The sequence below is a fragment of the Coregonus lavaretus genome, assembly GCF_964263955.1.
Source record: "Coregonus lavaretus genome assembly, chromosome: 25".
Taxonomy (NCBI): domain Eukaryota; kingdom Metazoa; phylum Chordata; class Actinopteri; order Salmoniformes; family Salmonidae; genus Coregonus; species Coregonus lavaretus.
In genome coordinates, this window is record NC_140012.1 from 996947 (window position 1) to 1018912 (window position 21966).

The 21966-nt window shown below is 43.8% G+C and overlaps 1 protein-coding gene across 1 annotated transcript in view; it reads left to right on the forward strand.

Moving 5' to 3' along the window:
- ccdc186 (coiled-coil domain-containing protein 186) overlaps positions 1–21966 on the forward strand; it is a 119143-nt gene that overhangs the window by 66696 nt on the left and 30481 nt on the right. Inside the window, exons 12-13 of the mRNA XM_084142144.1 lie at positions 8188–8377; positions 16626–16706. Coding sequence (XP_083998270.1) covers positions 8188–8377; positions 16626–16706 — 271 coding nt within the window. The remainder of the gene's footprint in view (positions 1–8187; positions 8378–16625; positions 16707–21966) is intronic.

Sequence of the window (21966 nt, forward strand, 5' to 3'; positions counted from 1 at the left end):
CCTGAGTACCAGGCCGTTAGGACCTGATGGTTAGAGGGACAATAGAGCCCTGAGTACCAGGCCGTTAGGACCTGATGGTTAGAGGGACAATAGAGCCCTGAGTACCAGGCCGTTAGGACCTGATGGTTAGAGGGACAATAGAGCCCTGAGTACCAGGCCGTTAGGACCTGATGGTTAGAGGGACAATAGAGCCCTGAGTACCAGGCCGTTAGGACCTGATGGTTAGAGGGACAATAGAGCCCTGAGTACCAGGCCGTTAGGACCTGATGGTTAGAGGGACAATAGAGCCCTGAGTACCAGGCCATTAGGACCTGATGGTCGTTAGAAAGTTGGGTACTTCCAAAGCATATCCAGAGTGCATAAAGGGAGATTACCGTGAATCAACGATCACATGGAATTTTACTGCGGTCAAAACTCATGACTGCCGGTGTGGTGTTAGTACGGTCACCGCAACAGCCCTACACGTGACTCACTGTCTGCAGGAGCGAACCATTTTTGTGAAATGACTGGCCACTAAGGTAAAAATGAAGGTAACCTACAATAGTAAAATAGAGCTCAATTGATTGAATATGCGATATGAATTTCAAATCATGCGCCGAATACAACAGGTGTATTGCTTACTTACAAGCCCTTAACCAACAATGCAGTTTTAAGAAAGAATACCCACCCCAAAAAATCTTAATAATAATACTATATAAAATAATACGAAATAAAAGTAAGAAATAATAAAAGAGCAGCAGTAAAAATAACAATAGCGAGGCAATATAAAGGGGGTACCGGTACCGAGTCAATGTGCGGGGGCACCGGTTAGTTGAGGTAATTGGGGCAATATGTAGGTAGAGTTATTAAAGTGACTATGCATAGATAATAAACAGACAGTAGCAGCAGCTTAAAGAGGGGTGAGGGGCAATGCAAATAGTCTGGGTAGCCATTTGATTAGATGTTCAGCAGTCTTATGGCTTGGGGGTAGAAGCTGTTTAGAAGCCTCTTGGACCTAGACTTGGCGCTCCGGTACCGCTTGCCGTGCGGTAGCAGAGAGAACAGTCTATGACTAGGGTGGCTGGAGTCTTTGACCATTTTTAGGGCCTTCCTCTGACACCACCTAGTATATAGGTCCTGGATGTACTGGGCCGTACGCACTACCCTCTGTAGTGTCTTGCAGTCAGAGGCCGAGCAGTTGCCATACCAGGCAGCGATGGTGCAGCTGTAGAACTGTTTGAGGATCTGAGGACCCATGCCAAATCTTTTCAGTCTCCTTAGGGGGAATAGGTTTTGTCGTGCCCTCTTCACGACTGTCTTGGTGTGCTTGGACCATGTTAGTTTGTTGGCGATGTGGACACCAAGGAACTTGTGCTCGGTCCTCTTCTTTTTCCTGTAGTCCACAATCACAACATTTGTGTTGATAACGTTGAGGGAGAGGTTGTTGTCCTGGCACCACACGGCCAGGTCTCTGACCTCCTCCCTATAGGCTGTCTAGGTCGTTGTCGGTGATCAGGCCTACCACTGTTGTGTCATCGGCGAACTTAATGATGGTGTTGAAGTCGTGCCTGGCCATGCAGTCATGAGTGAACAGGGAGTACAGGAGGGGACTGAGCACGCACCCCTGAGGGGCCCCCGTGTTGAGGATCAGCGTGGCGGATGTGTTGTTACCTACCCTTACCACCTGGGGGCGGCCCGTCAGGAATTCTAGGATCCAGTTGCAGAGGGAGGTGTTTAGTCCCAGGGTCCTTAGCTTAGTGATGATCTTTGAGGGCACTATGGTGTTGAACGCTGAGCTGTAGTCAATGAATAGCATTCTCACGTAGGTGTTCCTTTTGTCCAGGTGTGAAAGGGCAGTGTGGAGCGCAATAGAGATTGCATCATCTGTGGATCTGTTGGGGCGATATGCAAATTGAGTGGGTCTAGGGTTTCTGGGATAATGGTGTTGATGTGAAGACTATGTTGCCTATATATGCCTAATTACCTTATAATGCAGTCATCTCGGTTTTCAGTTCAGGGTGTCTGCCGGTCCTTAAGTCTTAAAATGTCTTAAATTCAGTTTTCAAAGGTCTTAAAAAATGTGACGTAGATGACTACAATGTTTCCATTATATTGTGCAGCTGCTTAATTTTTACCACCATGGAAAAATTAACAAAATGTAACATCAAATAATACCTGAGGCGCACTTTCAAGATGTTAGAGAGCTATCCACATGTGTGCACATCATGTTTGTGTGCCAGTGTGAGTTGGGCCGTTGCCAGAAGAGGGAGCAAGATAGCCTATACAATTTGATAGACCATAACACTAAGTAGAGCTGGGATGTTAAACCGAAAATTACTGACACCGACATTGCCCTCCTCTTACCGAAGCAGTTTTGCTTACAACGTTCCTGCAGATTTTGGGGTTCTAAAAGCATTATTTGGTCAACAGTAATGTGCATTAACCTCTTCATCACGAGGTTCCCCATATCCGGGGTACTCCTCCCGCAATCTCAAACAATGATGCAGTACGGTTTTTAAACATGTGTGAATACCTGAATGTTATACGTCTCAACTGTGAATAAGCGTCTAAACTGTGAATCTAGCTAATCAGTTGTTGCCCAAATGAAATAATATTCAGAGCAAATATATAAGCATATAGCAAAACCAGTACTGTATTTTGAAACCGTGCATGCTCGTATATTCGTAGACAGACAGGTTGAGAAAAATAAGTTATCTACACAAACGATACACTATTCGAAACCTGCTACCTCACAGATTCCAACAGTGATATATGAATGTACAAATATAGTCATATGTTAGTGAAATTAAATGACTTTTGCTGTCTGGTACCTGATAAAAGTGAAATGGCACTGATGGTGCCCAATCTACCCAAATGTCTCCATTTGGTAATCCGCCTAAACATACTAAAACCCCTACAACGTTGGTTTACTTTACTTTATTCGCATCAAACTTCACATAAATACTCATCAGATATTGGGCAGATATATGGTCCCATAGTGTTTAGGGGCTGCAGCTGCATAAGTCCAATAAAGCATTCCCTATAAAACCTGAAGTTAATTTCAGGCGGAATCAAAACCTCCCAATTTATGCTGTGTTCGAGCTTCATGTACTCTGACACAGTAATACTCACATTAATTATTTCACTTACATTTAAATTTAAATGTTAGTCATTTAGCAGACGCTCTTATCCAGAGCGACTTACAGTTATGCATACATACAATTAAATTTTTCATACTGGCCCCCCGTGGGAATCGAACCCACAACTCTTGCGTTGCAAACGCCATGCTCTACCAACTGAGCTACATCCCTGCTGGCCCCTACCCTGGACGACGCTGGGCCAATTGTGCGCCGCCTCATGGCAAAATTAAGGCAGTTCATACAGTTTTAAAAACATTACAATACATTCACAGATTTCACAACACACTGTGTGCCCTCAGGCCCCTACTCCACCACTACCCCATATCTACAGTACAAAATCCATGTGTACATGTGCGTATGTTATCGTGTGTGTGTATGCATGTGTATGTGCCTATGTTTGTGTTGCTTCACAGTCCCCGCTGTTCCATAAGCTGTTTTTGTATCCGTTTTTAGAAATCTAATGCAACTGCACATGGGGACACAGATCGTACTCTTTGGAGAAATGTCCTCTGGTCTGATGAAACAAAAATATAACTGTTTGGCCATAATGACCATCGTTATGTTTGGAGGAAAAAGGGGGCAGCTTGCAAGCCGAAGAACACCATCCTAACCGTGAAGCACGGGGGTGGCAGCATCATGCTGTGGGGGTGCTTTGCTGCAAGAGGGACTGGTGGATATTATGTGGATATATTGAAGCAACATCTCAAGACATCAGTCAGGAAATTAAAGCTTGGTTGCAAATGGGTCTTCCAAATGGACAATGACCCCAAGCATACTTCCAAAGTTGTGGCAAAATGGCTTAAGGACAACAAAGTCAAGGTATTGGAGTGGCCATCACAAAGCCCTGACCTCAATCCTATAGAAAATGTGTGGGCAGAACTGAAAAGGCGTTTGCGAGCAAGGAGGCCTACAAACCTGACTCAGTTACACCAGCCCTGTCAGGAGGAATGGGCCAAAATACACCCAACTTATTGTGGGAAGCTTGTGGAAGGCTACCCGAAAGGTTTGACCCAAGTTAAACAATTTAAAGGCAAGGCTACCAAATACTAATTGAGTGTATGTGAACTTCTGACCCACTAAGAATGTGATGAAAGAAATAAAAGCTGAAATAAATCATTCTCTCTACTATTATTCTGACATTTCACATTCTTAAAATAAAGTGGTGATCCTAACTGATGTAAGACAGGGAATGTTTACTAGGATTAATTGTCAGGAATTGTGAAAAACTGAGTTTAAATGTATTTGGCTAAGGTGTATGTAATAATAATAATATGCCATTTAGCAGACGCTTTTATCCAAAGCGACTTACAGTCATGCGTGCATACATTTTTGTGTATGGGTGGTCCCGGTAAACTTCCGACATCAACTGTATATACTACCAGTCAAAAGTTTGGACACACCTACTCATTGTGTGGGAACTCTTGGCATTCTCTCTAACAGCTTCACCTGGAATGCTTTTCCAACAGTCTTGAAGGAGTTCCTACATATGCAGAGCACTTGTTGGCTGCTTTTCCTTCACTCTGCCGTCTGACTCATCCCAAACCATCTCAATTGGGTTGAAGTCGGGTGATTATGGAGGCCAGGTCATCTGATGCAGCACTCCATCACTCTCCTTCTTGGTAAAATAGCTCTTACACAGCCTGGAGGTGTGTTGTCATTGTCCTGTTGAAAAACAAATGATTGTCCCACTAAGCCCAAACCAGATGGGATGGCGTATCGCTGCAGAATGCTGTGGTATCCATGCTGGTTAAGTGTGCCTTGAATTCTAAATAAATGACAGACAGTGTCACCAGCAACGCACCCCCACACCATAATATCGTCTCCTCCATGCTTTACGGTGGGAACTACACATGTGGAAATCATCCCTTCACCCACATGCGTCTCACAAAGAGACAGCGGTTGGAACCAAAAATCTCCAATTTGGACTCTTGGCCCAAGCAGGTCTCTTCTTCTTATTGGTGATCTTTAGTAGTGGTTTCTTTGCAGCAATTCGACAATGAAGGCCTGATTCACAAAGTCCCCTCTGAACAGTTGATGTTGAGATATGTCTGTGACTTGAACTCTTGAACTTGAAAACGACAAGTTGCAAAATATAGACAACATTGCTGCATAATATAACAAAATACACAATACAAATTAAAATAGTTGACATCGCCAAATAATATTTTTTTGTTCCCTTAAATCAAAATACATAAAAAAAGCTACATACAAGTTTGTAGGAATAAATGGCTTATAAACATCAGACAGGTTGGGCTAATGACTCCCAAATCTACATTTTACTTCTTACTTATTTGGGCTGCAATTTCTGAGGCTGGTAACTCTAATGAACTTATCCTCTGCAGCAGAGGTAACTCTGGGTCTTCCATTCCTGTGGCGGTCCTCATGAGAGCCAATTTCATCATAGCGCTTGATGGTTTTTGCGACTTACTTGAAGAAACTTTCAAAGTTCTAGACATTTTTCGTATTGACTGACCTTCATGTCTTAAAGTAATGATGGACTGTCATTTCTCTTTGCTTATTTGAGCTGTTCTTGCCATAATATGGACTTGGTCTTTTACCAAGTAGGGCTATCTTCTGTATACCACCCCTACCTTGTCACAACACAACTGATTGGCTCAAACACATTAAGAAGGAAAGAAATTCCACAAATTAACTTTTAAGAAGGCACACCTGTTAAGTGAAATGCATTCCAGGTGACTACCTCATGAAGCTGGTTGAGAGAATGCCAAGAGTGTGCAAAGCTGACATCAAGGCAAAGGGTGGCTATTTGAAGATTCTCAAATCTCAAATATATTTGTATTTGTTTAACACTTTGTTGGTTACTACATGAATCCAGATGTGTTATTTAATAGTTTTGTTTCTTCACTATTATTCTACAATGTAGAAAATAGTCAAAATGAAGAAAAACCCTTGAATGAGTAGGTGTGTCTAAGCTTTTGACTGGTGTGTGTGTGTGTGTGTGTGTGTGTGTGTATATATATATATATATATATACTGCTCAAAAAAATAATGGGAACACTTAAACAACACAATGTAACTCCAAGTCAATCACACTTCTGTGAAATCAAACTGTCCACTTAGGTAGCAACAATGATTGACAATAGATTTCACATGCTGTTGTGCAAATGGAATAGACAACAGGTGGAAATTATAGGCAATTAGCAAGACACCCTCAATAAAGAAGTGGTTCTGCAGGTGGTGACAACAGACCACTTCTCAGTTTCTATGCTTCCTGGCTGATGTTTTGGTCACTTTTGAATGCTGGCGGGGCTTTCACTCTAGTGGTAGCATGAGACGGAGTCTACAACCCACACAAGTGGCTCAGGTAGTGCAGCTCATCCAGGATGGCACATCAATGCGAGCTGTGGCAAGAAGGTTTGCTGTGTCTGTCAGCGTAGTGTCCAGAGCATGGAGGCGCTACCAGGAGACAGGCCAGTACATCAGGAGACGTGGAGGAGGCCGTAGGAGGGCAACAACCCAGCAGCAGGACCGCTACCTCCGCCTTTGTGCAAGGAGGAGCAGGAGGAGCACTGCCAGAGCCCTGCAAAATGACCTCCAGCAGGCCACAAATGTGCATGTGTCTGCTCAAACGGTCAGAAACAGACTCCATGAGGGTGGAATGAGGCCCCGACGTCCACAGGTGGGGGTTGTGCTTACAGCTCAACACCGTGCAGGACGTTTGGCATTTGCCAGAGAACACCAAGATTGGCAAATTCGCCACTGGCGCCCTGTGCTCTTCACAGATGAAAGCAGGTTCACACTGAGCACATGTGACAGAAGTGACAGAGTCTGGAGACGCCGTGGAGAACGTTCTGCTGCCTGCAACATCCTCCAGCATGACCGGTTTGGCGGTGGGTCAGTCATGGTGTGGGGTGGCATTTCTTTGGGGGGCCGCACAGCCCTCCATGTGCTTGCCAGAGGTAGCCTGACTGCCATTAGGTACCGAGATGAGATCCTCAGACCCCTTGTGAGACCATATTCTGGTGCGGTTGGCCCTCGGTTCCTCCTAATGCAAGACAATGCTAGACCTCATGTGGCTGGAGTGTGTCAGCAGTTCCTGCAAGAGGAAGGCATTGATGCTATGGATTGGCCCGCCCGTTCCCCAGACCTGAATCCAATTGAGCACATCTGGGACATCATGTCTCGCTCCATCCACCAACGCCACGTTGCACCACAGACTGTCCAGGAGTTGGCGGATGCTTTAGTCCATGTCTGGGAGGAGATCCCTCAGGAGACCATCCGCCACCTCATCAGGAGCATGCCCAGGCATTGTAGGGAGGTCATACAGGCACGTGGAGGCCACACACACTACTGAGCCTCATTTTGACTTGTTTTAAGGACATTACATCAAAGTTGAAACAGCCTGTAGTGTGGTTTTCCACTTTAATTTTGAGGGTGACTCCAAATCCAGACCTCCATGGGTTGATAAATTTGATTTCCATTGATAATTTTTGTGTGATTTTGTTGTCAGCACATTCAACTATGTAAAGAAAAAAGTATTTAATAAGATTATTTAATTCATTCAGTTCTAGGATGTGTTGTTTAAGTGTTCCCTTTATTTTTTTGAGCAGTGTATATATATCTATATATATCTATATATATCTATATACATTCTTTTTTTAAATTTTTATTCCCGTTCCTGTGGACTGTCATTCCTTTCCCGTCATGTCCCGAAATTGACTTTAAAATGTCACTCCCATTGCTGCAGGAGTCCCGCAGGAACCTCAACACCTGCGGGACTCCCAAGGTAATGTCAACCTCTAGCGGGAGGTTAAAGCATCATCTAACGACGCGCTTATCTGTTCTACGAGTAGCCCGAGTCTTTAATTACAAGCGTTTTCAAGTGCAACTTTAGTAACAATGGTTTTGGGAAACAGCTCAGATATAACAATGCTCCTATGAAGGTTTTAATGATGAACTTAGCCTTAAGATGCTTTTGGGAAACTGGGCCCATGGACTGCAGACCTTCAGAATCGGAGCTGAGCACCCCTTCCCTTAAGAAAATGTGATTCTGTTTGTGTGTCTTTATCTTTTATTCTCTGACTTGCATATTCAATGCATTCTGCAGACTGAGCGTCTCCGGATGGAGGAGGCCCTGCGGCAGGATGAGGTCCAGGCTCTGCAGGCGGAGAGGGCCACACTGCAGACTGAGATGGCCCAGCTGAAGACCCGCCTGGAGGAGCAGAGGGACGAGCTGCATACCCAGAAGAGGAAACAGGCGGGCAACATCAAGGACCTGACCAAGCAGCTAACACAAGGTCAGAAACTAACCATATTCAAATCAAGATGTTACCATGAAACCTTCCATATTTCAGACCTGGGTTCTATTACATGCGTATTGAAATATAGTGGGGGAAAAACGTATTTAGTCAGCCACCAATTGTGCAAGTTCTCCCACTTAAAAAGATGAGAGAGGCCTGTAATTTTCATCATAGGTACACGTCAACTATGACAGACAAATTGAGAATATTTTTTCCAGAAAATCAGATTGTAGGATTTTTAATGAATTTATTTGCAAATTATGGTGGAAAATAAGTATTTGGTCACCTACAAACAAGCAAGATTTCTGGCTCTCACAGACCTGTAACTTCTTCTTTAAGAGGCTCCTCTGTCCTCCACTCGTTACCTGTATTAATGGCACCTGTTTGAACTTATCAGTATAAAAGACACCTGTCCACAGCCTCAAACAGTCACACTCCAAACTCCACTATGGCCAAGACCAAAGAGCTGTCAAAGGACACCAGAAACAAAATGGTAGACCTGCACCAGGCTGGGAAGACTGAATCTGCAATAGGTAAGCAGCTTGGTTTGAAGAAATCAACTGTGGGAGCAATTATTAGGAAATGGAAGACATACAAGACCACTGATAATCTCCCTCGATCTGGAGCTCCACGCAAGATCTCACCCCGTGGGGTCAAAATGATCACAAGAACGGTGAGCAAAAATCCCAGAACCACACGGGGGGACCTAGTGAATGACCTGCAGAGAGCTGGGACCAAAGTAACAAAGCCTACCATCAGTAACACACTACGCCGACAGGGACTCAAATCCTGCAGTGCCAGACGTGTCCCCCTGCTTAAGCCAGTACATGTCCAGGCCCGTCTGAAGTTTGCTAGAGTGCATTTGGATGATCCAGAAGAGGATTGGGAGAATGTCATATGGTCAGATGAAACCAAAATATAACTTTTTGGTAAAAACTCAACTTGTCGTGTTTGGAGGACAAAGAATGCTGAGTTGCATCCAAAGAACACCATACCTACTGTGAAGCATGGGGGTGGAAACATCATGCTTTGGGGCTGTTTTTCTGCAAAGGGACCAGGACGACTGATCCATGTAAAGGAAAGAATGAATGGGGCCAAGTATCGTGAGATTTTGAGTGAAAACCTCCTTCCATCAGCAAGGGCATTGAAGATGAAACGTGGCTGGGTCTTTCAGCATGACAATGATCCCAAACTCACCGCCCGGGCAACGAAGGAGTGGCTTCGTAAGAAGCATTTCAAGGTCCTGGAGTGGCCTAGCCAGTCTCCAGATCTCAACCCCATAGAAAATCTTTGGAGGGAGTTGAAAGTCCGTGTTGCCCAGCGACAGCCCCAAAACATCACTGCTCTAGAGGAGATCTGCATGGAGGAATGGGCCAAAATACCAGCAACAGTGTGTGAAAACCTTGTGAAGACTTACAGAAAACGTTTGACCTGTGTCATTGCCAACAAAGGGTATATTACAAAGTATTGAGAAACTTTTGTTATTAACCAAATACTTATTTTCCACCATAATTTGCAAATATCCTACAATCCTACAATGTGATTTTCTGGATTTTTTTTTCTCAAGTTTGTCTGTCATAGTCGACGTGTACCTATGATGAAAATTACAGGCCTCTCTCATCTTTTTAAGTGGGAGAACTTGCACAATTGGTGGCTGACTAAATACTTTTTTTTCTCCACTGTATGTATTATTTAAACACATCTTTGCTAATAATGTTGTCAAGTCAGCTACTTCTATTTGAAATTATTTTCAAATATTACATTTCTTTTGCTATTCGACGGTTATTACGGTGACCGCGGACATTTGGCTTGCCAATTATCGTCATCCACAGTTCCATAACCCCAGTTCTCTGAAGGAGATGAGGGAGACATTTCACTATGGGAAATGGCCTTGTGCAGGTCATTCGCCGAAGACTTATTCAATCACGCCTAACAGGCCAATAAGGGCTTTGCGGGTGTAAGCCCCACCTGCCTATACTGTGTAACACGCCCCAAGCCATGGTTCCCTCATCCCTCACACAACTCGTGCAAGAGGGTCAATGTGGTGAGAAGTCTCCCTCATCTCTTTCGGGGGAACCGGCAGGTAGCTTAGTGGTTACGAGCGTTGGGCCAGTAACCAAAAGGTCGCTGGTTCAAATCCCCGAGCCGGCAAGGTGGAAGACTGCCATTCTGCCCTTGATCAAAGCAGTTCACCTCCAACAATACCTAGTCTCCGTGCTCTCACTATGGGACACTTGCCCTGATTTCCAATAGCCCGTTTCCTGTGAAGCCAGTGTTGTGTTACATGGTAATGTACCTGATCCATCCTACTCAGCTACAGCGCCAAGGCCTGTGTGCGCCAGGGAGACTGCAGTCCCCAACAACTGTACACTTCGGCGATAGCCTCCACTAACCAGTGGGAAAGGCGTTGTTTGGATGAAGCCCTACCCCGAGCAGGGTTGGCTAGCAATCAAACAGTTGGTCAAACAATATCCCAAGTATAAAGGGTAAACACTTTTTTTTCAGCAAAATAGTGTTTTTTAGACAACTTGGTGTAAAAATAAAAAAATGAAAATGTTTCAGTGTTAACATAAACGGCTAAAACCAGATAGAAAGTATTTACAAAAGTTAAAGCTGCAATATGTAACTTTTTGGGTGACCTGACCAAATTCACATAGAAAAGTGAGTTTTAGATCTGTCAAACAGCCGGTTGGATGTACTGCCAAATCCTCTAAAACGACGGAGGCGGCTTATGGTAGAGAAATGAACATTTAAATTCTCTGGCAACAGCTCTGGTGAACATTCCTGCAGTCAGCATGCCAATTGTACTCGCCCTCAAAACTTGAGACATCTTTGGTGTTGTGTGACATAACTACACATTTTAATCGGCTTCTTGATATGCCACACCTGTCAGGTGGATGGATTATTTTGGCAAAGGAGAAATGCTCACTAACAGGGATGTAAACAAATTTGTTCACAAAATTTGATAGAAATAAGCGTATGGAAAATATCTGGGATCTTTTATTTCAGCTCATGAAACATGTCAACATGTTGCGTTTAAATTTGTGTTCAATGTAGCTTTAAAACCACAAAATACTCTTACCTGCCATGACATACCTGAACCACCTATTGAGATATGCCTGTTGTTAAGTAAGTCGGTTAATAAATTAGGTGAAAAGGAGCCTGGAGTGCGTCTTTAAAATCGACTGTTTCCGGGGTTTCAAAGTGATCGGGGGGGGTCTACTAGGCTAACATATGGAATAGTGAGTGTTGCACGGTATACCGAAACATGAAATAGAATATGAAAAACTGTTTGGTACTAGAATTTCTGTAACTTTCGGTACTTCTGTCAAATGTGTCTCATGTCATATACGGATTGAGAGCATCGAGTCTGTCTAGTAATTTGTCTGAATGTTCTCATGGGGGCAGTAGCTAGCCAGTCTACTTGCACATGCAGCTGACAGCGCGAGCCACTTTTGAGAAGCAAGCAAGAGGAGAGAGAAAATGCAGACAGCATGGCTTCTTCTAATGAAAACATCATACCTTTATGCCCGTAGCTTATTGACAAAACTGGCTGCAGAAGTGAACTATGGGAGTACAATGATTACAGAGCAGATGAGGGCCAGCCCACCGAAACAACTAAGTAAAAGGTGAACAGTGCAGTGCAAGGAAGGCCTCCTGTAGCTCAGTTGGTAGAGCATGGCGCTTGCAACGCCAGGGTTGTGGGTTCGATTCCCACGGGGGGCCAGTATGGAAAATGTATGCACTCAATTAACTGTAAGTCGCTCTGGATAAGAGCGTCTGCTAAATGACTCAAATGTAAATGTAAAATGTTTAGTTCCAAAACGACAGAAAAATCTGATACACATATGCATTGTAACGTTGTGTTGTTATTCTACTAAATTTGAATTATTTTTGAGTGACAATAGCTAGGTTTCCGTCCAATTGGCAACAGATTTTTATGCGAATATTCTAAAATCTGCATAAAAAGTTTGCTGACGACACAACAGTGGTAGGCCTGATTACTAACAACAATGATACAGCCTACAGGGAGGAGGTTAGAGCTCTGGCGGAGTGGTGCCAGGAAAATAACCTCTCCCTCAACGTCAACAAAACAAAGGAGCTTATCGTTGACTACAGGAGACAGAAGAGGGAGTACTCCCCCATTCTCATCGACAGGCCGCAGTGGATAGGGTCAAAGCTTCAAGTTTCTCGGCGTGCACATTACTGAGGTCCTGAAATGGTCTCGCCACACCAACATCATGGTGAAGAAGGCGCAACAGCACCTCTACAACCTCAGGCGGCTGAAGAAATTCAGCATGGCCCTAGACCCTCACAATCTTCTACAGATGCACAATTGAGAGTATTCTGTCGGGCTGCATCACCGCCTGGTATGGTAACTGCTCCGCTCTCAACCGCATGGTTCTCCAGAGGGTGGTGCAGGCAGCCCAACTCATCACTGGGGGCACTCTGCTTACCCTCCAGGTCATCTACAGCCCCCGATGTCAAAGGAAGGCCAAGAAGATCATTAAGGACCTAAGCCACCCAAGCCACGGCCTGTTCACTCGGCTACCGTCCGACAGAAGTAGACAGTACAGGTGCATCAGAGCTAAGACGGAGAGATAAAAAACCCAGCTTCTATTACCAGGACATCAGACAGTTGAACAGTCACCACTAGCCGGCCTCTACCCAGTACCCTGCTATTTGGGTTGTTAATCGGATTTGTCCAGCCGTTCTTGATTGATTGTATTTTTTTTATAGATTTTTTTTTTGGTGCTTATATTTTAATTGTTTGATATTTTACTGCTTTGTTAGGAGCTAGTAATATTTCACTGCTTCCGCTATAACACCTGCTAAACTGTGTACGCGACCAATAAACTTTGATTTGATTTGAAGTACTGCTCCCTTGCGCATGCGAGCAACCTGTCACTGGAAGTGACGGGGAACTGTATGGCCAGGTGATGTTGTACCACAATAAAATCCGGACATACCCCAACTAAAAACCCTTGATGAATGGAGATATCCATACCATGCTGAGAGCCTGTACTGCAGCATTCAATGTCAGCAGAACAAACCCCGACGACTCGGTGTCGCGCTACGCGTACAAGGCAAGCAGGTACGAGCTCCACAAATCCATTAGGGACGCAAAAAGATAAAACAGACTCAAACTTGAATTGATGTTCGACAACTCAGACATCTCGAACACTATTGTTCCCTCCAAGCTCGACACCAAGCTCAGAGCCCTGGGTCTGGGCACCACCTTCTGCAACTGGATCCTGGACTTCCTGACGGGCAGACAACAGGCGGTGAGGATTGGCAACAACACCTCCTCCACACTGACTCCTAATACAGGGGCTCCCCAGGGGTGTGTCCTCAGCCCTCTGCTGTATTCACTGTTCACCTATGACTGCGTGGCTTTGCACAACACCAACTCCATCATCAAGTTCCAGGCTCTGTCGCAGCCGGCCGCGACCGGGAGACTCATGGGCAGCGCACAATTGGCCTAGCGTTGTCCAGGGTATGGGGTAGGGGAGGGAATGGCCGGCAGGGATGTAGCTCAGTTGATAGAGCATGGCGTTTGCAACGCCAGGGTTGTGGGTTCAATTCCCATGGGGGACCAGTATGAAAAAAAAAATATATATATATATGTATTCACTAACTGTAAGTCGCTCTGGATAAGAGCGTCTGCTAAATGACTAAAATGTGAATGTAAATGTAAGTTTGCTGACAACACCACGATTGTAGGCCTGATAACCAACAACGACGAGTCAGCCTATAGGGAGGAGATAAGTGAATTGGCATTGTTGTGCCAGAAAAACAACCTCTCCTTCAACGTCAGCATAACAAAGGTTTTGATTGTTGACTTCAGGAAGCAGAGGAGAGAACATGCCCCGATCCATATCAACGGGACTGCAGTAGAGAGTCGGCTATTTTAAGTTCCTCTGCGTCCACATCACCGAGGACTTGACATGAACCAACAACACCACCGCTCTTGTCAAGAGAGCGCAACAGTGTCGCTACTTCCTAACGTGGCTGAGGAAACTCGGCATGCCACCCCGGGTCCTCTCTAAATACTACCGCTGCACCATCGAGCGTCCTGACCGGTTGCATCATGGCCTGGGACAGGAATTGCTCCGTCCAGGACCGCAGGGCCCTCCAGCGGGTGGTGAAGATGGCCCAGTACATCACTGGGCCCGTGCTCCTACCCATCCAGGACATCTTCTTGAAATGGTGCCAGAGGAAGGCCTGCAGCATCAAGGACCCCGCACACCCCAGCCACGAGCTGTTCACTCCCTTACTGTCGGGCAGACGGTATCGGAGCATGATGTCTGATACCAACAGGCTCAAAGACAGTTTCTATCTACAAGTCATCAGACTGCTGAACACTTGAACTGGACTGACCACCTGCTCTGATTTTCTGCACCTTAGCACACATGCACTCACTCACGCACATACCCACACAGAGATACGCACAAACATATACATTCATGCTACACACACATCACAACTGCTGCTACCAGACTCTTATTATGATTAAGTACTGCACAATTTAAACACTTGCCCCCCAATTCCCCCTTCCCCAAAATGTGTTAATATGGACTGTAAATGATGCCTTCCTGTATTATACTTATGCTACAAAATATGTTCTATTCTTATTGTTGTTGCATTGTCGAGAAGGAAACCTGCAATTAAGCATTTCATTGGACAGTGTATACCATGTGTATCCCGTACGATTAATAAAACTTGAAACTTGTAACCCAAACCGAATGGAACAGATAAGTTGAGAGCTACGTTTTCTGAAGAAAGCTGCCAAACAGACTTCTGAACCGGTGAAGAATGAGGGAACCAGGGCTTTCGGCCTGTTATATAGGAAGGCGGGGCTTACACCCGCAAAGCCCTGATTGGCCTGTTGGGCATGCTTTGAAATCAGGCTTCAGCGAATTACCCGCACGAGGGCGTGTCCCATATTGAGATGTCAACTGAAAATAACGTAATTTTTGTATGCATTGTTTAATGTACTCAGGGCAAGCAAATGGGCTTGTCTCAGTAGTGATGATTAGAGTTGTAGTGACATATTTGGGGGATTTAGAGATATCTATTATTTTGAATGCTAGAAAGTAAACTAAATATTTAATATATAGTATCAGATCAATAAAAACAAATACCTTATTTTGTATTTCTTTTGTTAAATATAATGTGTCTAAGTTTTGTCATTGGTGTAACCACATTGAAAATCACTAATTACAAAGATATACAAGGACCTTGAGCATTTCCTCCAGTGGCAAACTGTAATCAGGGGAGGGGTCTATATTTCAAAAAATTATTAGCTGATTTGAAGATCCCAGTGATAATTTGGTGATATTTTGTCTAAATTAAAAGTTTCATTACGGTGTTACTCAATTTAAATGAAGTGAAATTACATTGTGAGCAAAATGATTAATCATAAATTAAAAAATGGTTAATGACCTTAGATTCTGTGGCTTCCATTGATTGGTGTTACTAATCCTACTGGTGGCACAATGTTAAGTGGTAAAATTATGTAAGTCATTAATCGACCATATTAGTTGATTTAGAGTCGGAAGATGTACCCAAATATACATTTTAAATAAATACAAAATATATACAAAGTTAAATTTCTTTTTTTTTTATGCATGCCCAAATACTACTGCAATTCAAGAACGAACCTAACGCTAGGTCAGAAATGTATCACATTCTAACAAAACAATGAAGTTGCAGACTAGCGTTGGGCTAAGCGGTTGGAAGGTAAGGATTCTGCTCCAGATACACTGAGAGATGGAGTGAGAAAGAGAGAGAGCAGGAGCTAGAGCGCTCAGGGACCCACTCTTAGGACATTGAGAAGGACGAAGGTGGGGATATTTTTAAAGAGCCACACTCTCTGCTCCTTCTCTATAGGTGCTAATAGAAATGTCTTCATGTCAGCTGCTCCCCTACCTCAGCTGGAGAAGCTCTTAGTTTAAGGTATTTTGACATGCAGTGCAGGCCGACTTTCTCATGGGAGGATGTCTTAAGCCTTTGCCATCACTGTGGAATTACAAATACTGATCAAAATCGAGGTGTGTGTGATCGCAACTGCGTGTGTGATAAAGAGTATGTGAGGATGCATCTTTGTGTGTTTGTGCGTGTGATCATGAGCATTCAAGGATGCATCGTTATACTGTATGTTTATGCGTTAAGTGATTTAGTGCGTGTGTCCGTTTCTGTGTGTATCAATTTAATTGACCGGTGTGTTTCTCTGACTGAGCAGCCCATAAAAGGCTGGAGCAGGTGGAGAATGGTGGCTGTGACCGGGACGTCAGCAGCATGGGAAGTCGCTCCAGCTCCTCAGGTATGTTCACTCGGCACCTGTTAATCTCTGACTACATTACCCACAAGACCTCCGTATACCCACTCGACAGAAATAGGTTAAATCAATGTTCTTAGGTGTGCACAACTCTAGATTTCTTACATACTCATATTATTAGGTGTGCATGCAAAGCAAAAGTCCTGACTTTAGATCTTCGTCATACTTCTCCTTCAAATTGTTCTTCCGCACGCTACTCCTCTTACACCATTTAAGCTAGAAACGCCATTCAAACATCATAACATTTAGACTGTGGATTAGGTTGCTTGCATAGAACTTTTTGTTTCTTTTATATTTTTTAAACTACTACACTTTTTGTATTTTCTTTTTGTCCATCTTCATTCACTGTAATGGAACTTTTTTCAGCATTCTAAAGCTCCCCACTTCCAACATTCACAGTAAGCAATAACTTTTGACGCAAATCAGCTACTTTGACCACTTTGCAATCCACTTAGACAAAACGTGAATGCATATTAAATCCTCCTCTACTTCTCTGCTATTCAAATCTGAAATAATAACAGAATGATCTGGTACCGATCAAACGTCACAGCTGTTTAAGTAACTGCATCAACATTTTCTCTAACTTTTTATAAATAACTGATATTTTGACCATAACAAGCTAGACAAAAAGTTATAGGGTATGACATATTCCTCTACTTCTCTCCTTTTCAAGTCTGACGTTTGAACAAAAATATATTCTACCAATTAAAAGATACAGTTCTTTGTAGGAGTGACGAAAAGCATCTAGCTAACGTCAGCTAACAGATTTCACATATCGCGTCATTGAGCAGCCCAAGCGGAGACGTTGCTATGGATACCAATGCATAAAAGGGCCATAGACTAGAATGATTAAAAAAAACAATGCTGAGATGTTTAGACTGACCCTAGTTAGATTGCTTGTCGAAAGATTTTAGAAACTATATATACTTTTTTAACTATATCAAATCAAATTGTATTTGTCACATGCGCCAATTACAACAGGTGTAGACCTTACCGTGAAATGCTTACAAGCCCTTAACCAACAATGCAGTTCAAGAAATAGAATAAAGAAAAGATTTACTAAATAAACTAAAGGAAAAAAAATCTATTAAAAGTAACACAATAAAATAACAATAACGAGGCTATATTTAGTGCGTGTGTTCTGAGAATATGGCCATCATGTTCTGGGTATGTTTCTATCAGAAGCAACACTACCACCCTGGGCCATGTTTCAGCAACAAACTAGCAATGTTACAGGTAGAAATGCAATGACGAGAGCTGATGTGATTCCTTATCAGAGACACGTTTGTTCTACATAGCTTGCGAAAGTATTCACCCCACTTGGCATTTTTCCTATTTTGTTGCCTTACAACCTGGAATTAAAATTGATTTTTGGGGGGTTTGTATCATTTGATTTACACGACATGCCTACCACTTTGTAGATGCAAAATATTTTGTATTGTGGAACAAACAAGAAATAAGACAAAAAAACAGAACTTGAGCGTGCATAACTTATCACCCCCCCAAAGTCAATACTTTGTAGAGCCACCTTTTGCAGCAGTTACAGCTGCAAGTCTCTTGGGGTATGCTTGGCACATCTAGCCACTGGGATTTTTGACCATTCTTCAAGGCAAAACTGCTCCAGCTCCTTCAAGTTGGATGGGTTCCGCTGGTGTACAGCAATCTTTAAGTCATTCCACAGATTCTCAATTGGATTGAGGTCTGGGCATTGACTAGGCCATTCCAAGACATTTAAATGTTTCCCCTTAAACCACTGAAGTGTTGCATTAGCAGTATGCTTAGGTTCATTGTCCTGCTGGAAGGTGAACCTCGGTCTCAGTCTCAAATCTCTGGAAGACTGAAACAGGTTTCCCTCAAGAATTTCCCTGTATTTAGTGACATCATCATTCCTTCAATTCTGACCAGTTTCCCAGTCCCTGCCGAGGAAAAACATCCCCACACATGATGCTGCCACCACAATGCTGCACCGGATGATGTTCTCGGGGTGATGAGAGGTGTTGGGTTCGCGCCAGACATAGCCAAAAAGCTCAATTTTAGTCTCATCTGACCAGAGTACCTTCTTCCATATGTTTGGGGAGTCTCCCACATGCCTTTTGGCGAACACCAAAAGTGTTTGCTTATTATTTTCTTTAAGCAATGGCTTTTTTCTAGCCACTCTTCCGTAAAGCCCAGCTCTGTGGAGTGTACGGCTTAAAGTTGTCCTATGGACAGATACTCCAATCTCCGCTGTGGAGCTTTGCAGCTCCTTCAGGGTTATCTTTGGTCTCTTTGTTGCCTCTGATTAATGCCCTCCTTGCCTGGTCCGTGAGTTTTGGTGGGCAGCCCTCTCTTAGCAGGTTTGTTGTGGTGACATATTCTTTCAATTTTTTAATAATGGATTTAATGGTGCTCCGTGGGATGTTCAAAGTTTCAGATATTTTTTTATAACCCTGATCTGTACTTCTCCACAACTTTGTCCCTGACCTATTTGGAGAGCTCCTTGGTCTTCATGGTGCCGCTTACTTGGTGGTGCCCCTTGCTTAGTGGTGTTGCAGACTCTGAGGCCTTTCAGAACAGGTTTATATATACTGAGATCATGTGACAGATCATGTAACACTTAGATTGCACACAGGTGGACTTTATTTAACTAATTATGTGACTTCTGAATGTAATTGGTTGCACCAGATCTTATTTAGGGGCTTCATAGCAAAGGGGGTGAATATACACTGCTCAAAAAAATAAAGGGAACACTTAAACAACACAATATAACTCCAAGTCAATCACACTTCTGTGAAATCAAACTGTCCACTTAGGAAGCAACACTGGTTGACAATAAATGTCACATGCTGTTGTGGAAATGGAATAGACAACGGGTGGAAATTATAGGCAATTAGCAAGACACCCCCAATAAAGAAGTGGTTCTGCAGGTGGTGACCACAGACCACTTCTCAGTTCCTATGCATCCTGGCTGATGTTTTGGTCACTTTTGAATGCTGGCGGTGCTTTCACTCTAGTGGTAGCATGAGATGGAGTCTACAAACCACACAAGTGGCTCAGGTAGTGCAGCTCGTCCAGGATGGCACATCATTGCGAGCTGTGGCAAGAAGGTTTGCTGTGTCTGTCAGCGTAGTGTCCAGAGCATGGAGGCGCTACCAGGAGACAGGCCAGTACATCAGGAGACGTGGAGGAGGCCGTAGGAGGGCAACAACCCAGCAACAGGACCGCTACCTCCGCCTTTGTGCAACAAGGAGGCCACAAATGTGCATGTGTCTGCTCAAACGGTCAGAAACAGACTCCATGAGGGTGGTATGAGAGCCCGACGTCAACAGGTGGGGGTTGTGCTTACAGCCCAACACCGTGCAGGACGTTTGGCATTTGCCAGAGAACACCAAGATTGCCAAATTTGCCACTGGCGCCCTGTGCTCTTCACAGATTAAAGCAGGTTCACACTGAGCACATGTGACAGAGTCTGGAGACGCCGTGGAGAACGTTCTGCTGCCTGCAACATCCTCCAGCATGACCGGTTTGGCGGTGGGTCAGTCATGGTGTGGGGTGGCATTTCTTTGGGGGGCCGCACAGCCCTCCATGTGCTCGCAAGAGGTAGCCTGACTCCCATTAGGTACCGAGATGAGATCCTCAGACCCCTTGTGAGACCATATGCTAGTGCGGTTGGCCCTGGGTTCCTCCTAATGCAAGACAATGCTAGACCTAATGTGGCTGGAGTGTGTCAGCAGTTCCTGCAAGAGGAAGGCATTGATGCTATGGACTGGCCCGCCCGTTCCCCAGACCTTAATCCAATTGAGCACATCTGGGACATCATGTCTCGCTCCATCCACCAACGCCACGTTGCACCACAGACTGTCCAGGAGTTGGCGGATGCTTTAGTCCAGGTCTCGGAGGAGATCCCTCAGGAGACCATCCGCCACCTCATCAGGAGCATGCCCAGGCGTTGTAGGGAGGTCATACAGGCACGTGGAGGCCACACACACTACTGAGCCTAATTTTGACTTGTTTTAAGGACATTACATCAAAGTTGGATCAGCTTGTAGTTTGGTTTTCCACTTTAATTTTGAGGGTGACTCCAAATCCAGACCTCCGTGGGTTGATAAATTTGATTTCCATTGATAATTTTTGTGTGATTTTGTTGTCAGCACATTCAACTATGTAAAGAAAAAAGTATTTAATAAGATTATTTCATTAATTCAGATCTAGGATGTGTTGTTTAAGTGTTCCCTTAATTGTTTTGAGCAGTGTATAACAATTATAATTCCCTTCTCCCTGCTGCATGCTCCGAAGCACCTCTCACTCACATGGCTCTCCATCCCGTGATCGGGTCTTTCTCACAGGCTACAAGTGAAGACCGACACATCGGGATGCAATTGTGCGCGTCCTTATCTAATTCCGAGGTGCATATTGAAGATATTGGAAGAACTGACAACATTTGCTTTTCGTCAGCCAACAAGATGAGTAGGCCTAACGGACAGCAAAAGCACTAGCCTATGTCTAAATACATTCCCCTCCAAAGTACAAAAGTTGACCTATTCTGTGCGAGAAATAAATATTCCAAACATAGTCTGGGACAGTTGTGGGGTGTGATAGATCCCTAATTAATACAACCACTAGCATCAATAACTATTTTATGCAATGAGGCTGATGTAACAGATCAGAACATTTAGCTTAAAATGTTGATTAACTATTAGGCTATTTCTTCACATTATTAGCGCAGCAGCAATGCGGACACGGCGCAAATGTTTCAAAATCAATTAGCGGGAAAACACTGTTCTCAAAAGGGACCGCAAATGCGATTATGAAAAGGTGCATTTTTATGGTGAAAATGATCTTCACCAAACTTGAAACTCACGCGCCGCCTATTTATGCCAGTTAGGTTCTACACCGGTTGTAAAGCAGATTAATGTGCTTAATTTTAAGAAGTTATTTGGCTACTTTAGTTGTGATGCAAACCTTATCAAAACATATAGTCCTATGGGCTAGGCTACATGAGGTGTGCGACTATGATTAGAAAAAAAAGGCATTGTTTCTTGCATTACGCTGGGCATCATTCACAAGTGATAATACAGTGGGGAAAAAAAGTATTTAGTCAGCCACCAATTGTGCAAGTTCTCCCACTTAAAAAGATGAGAGAGGCCTGTAATTTTCATCATAGGTACACGTCAACTATGACAGACAAATTGAGATTTTTTTTCTCCAGAAAATCACATTGTAGGATTTTTTATGAATTTATTTGCAAATTATGGTGGAAAATAAG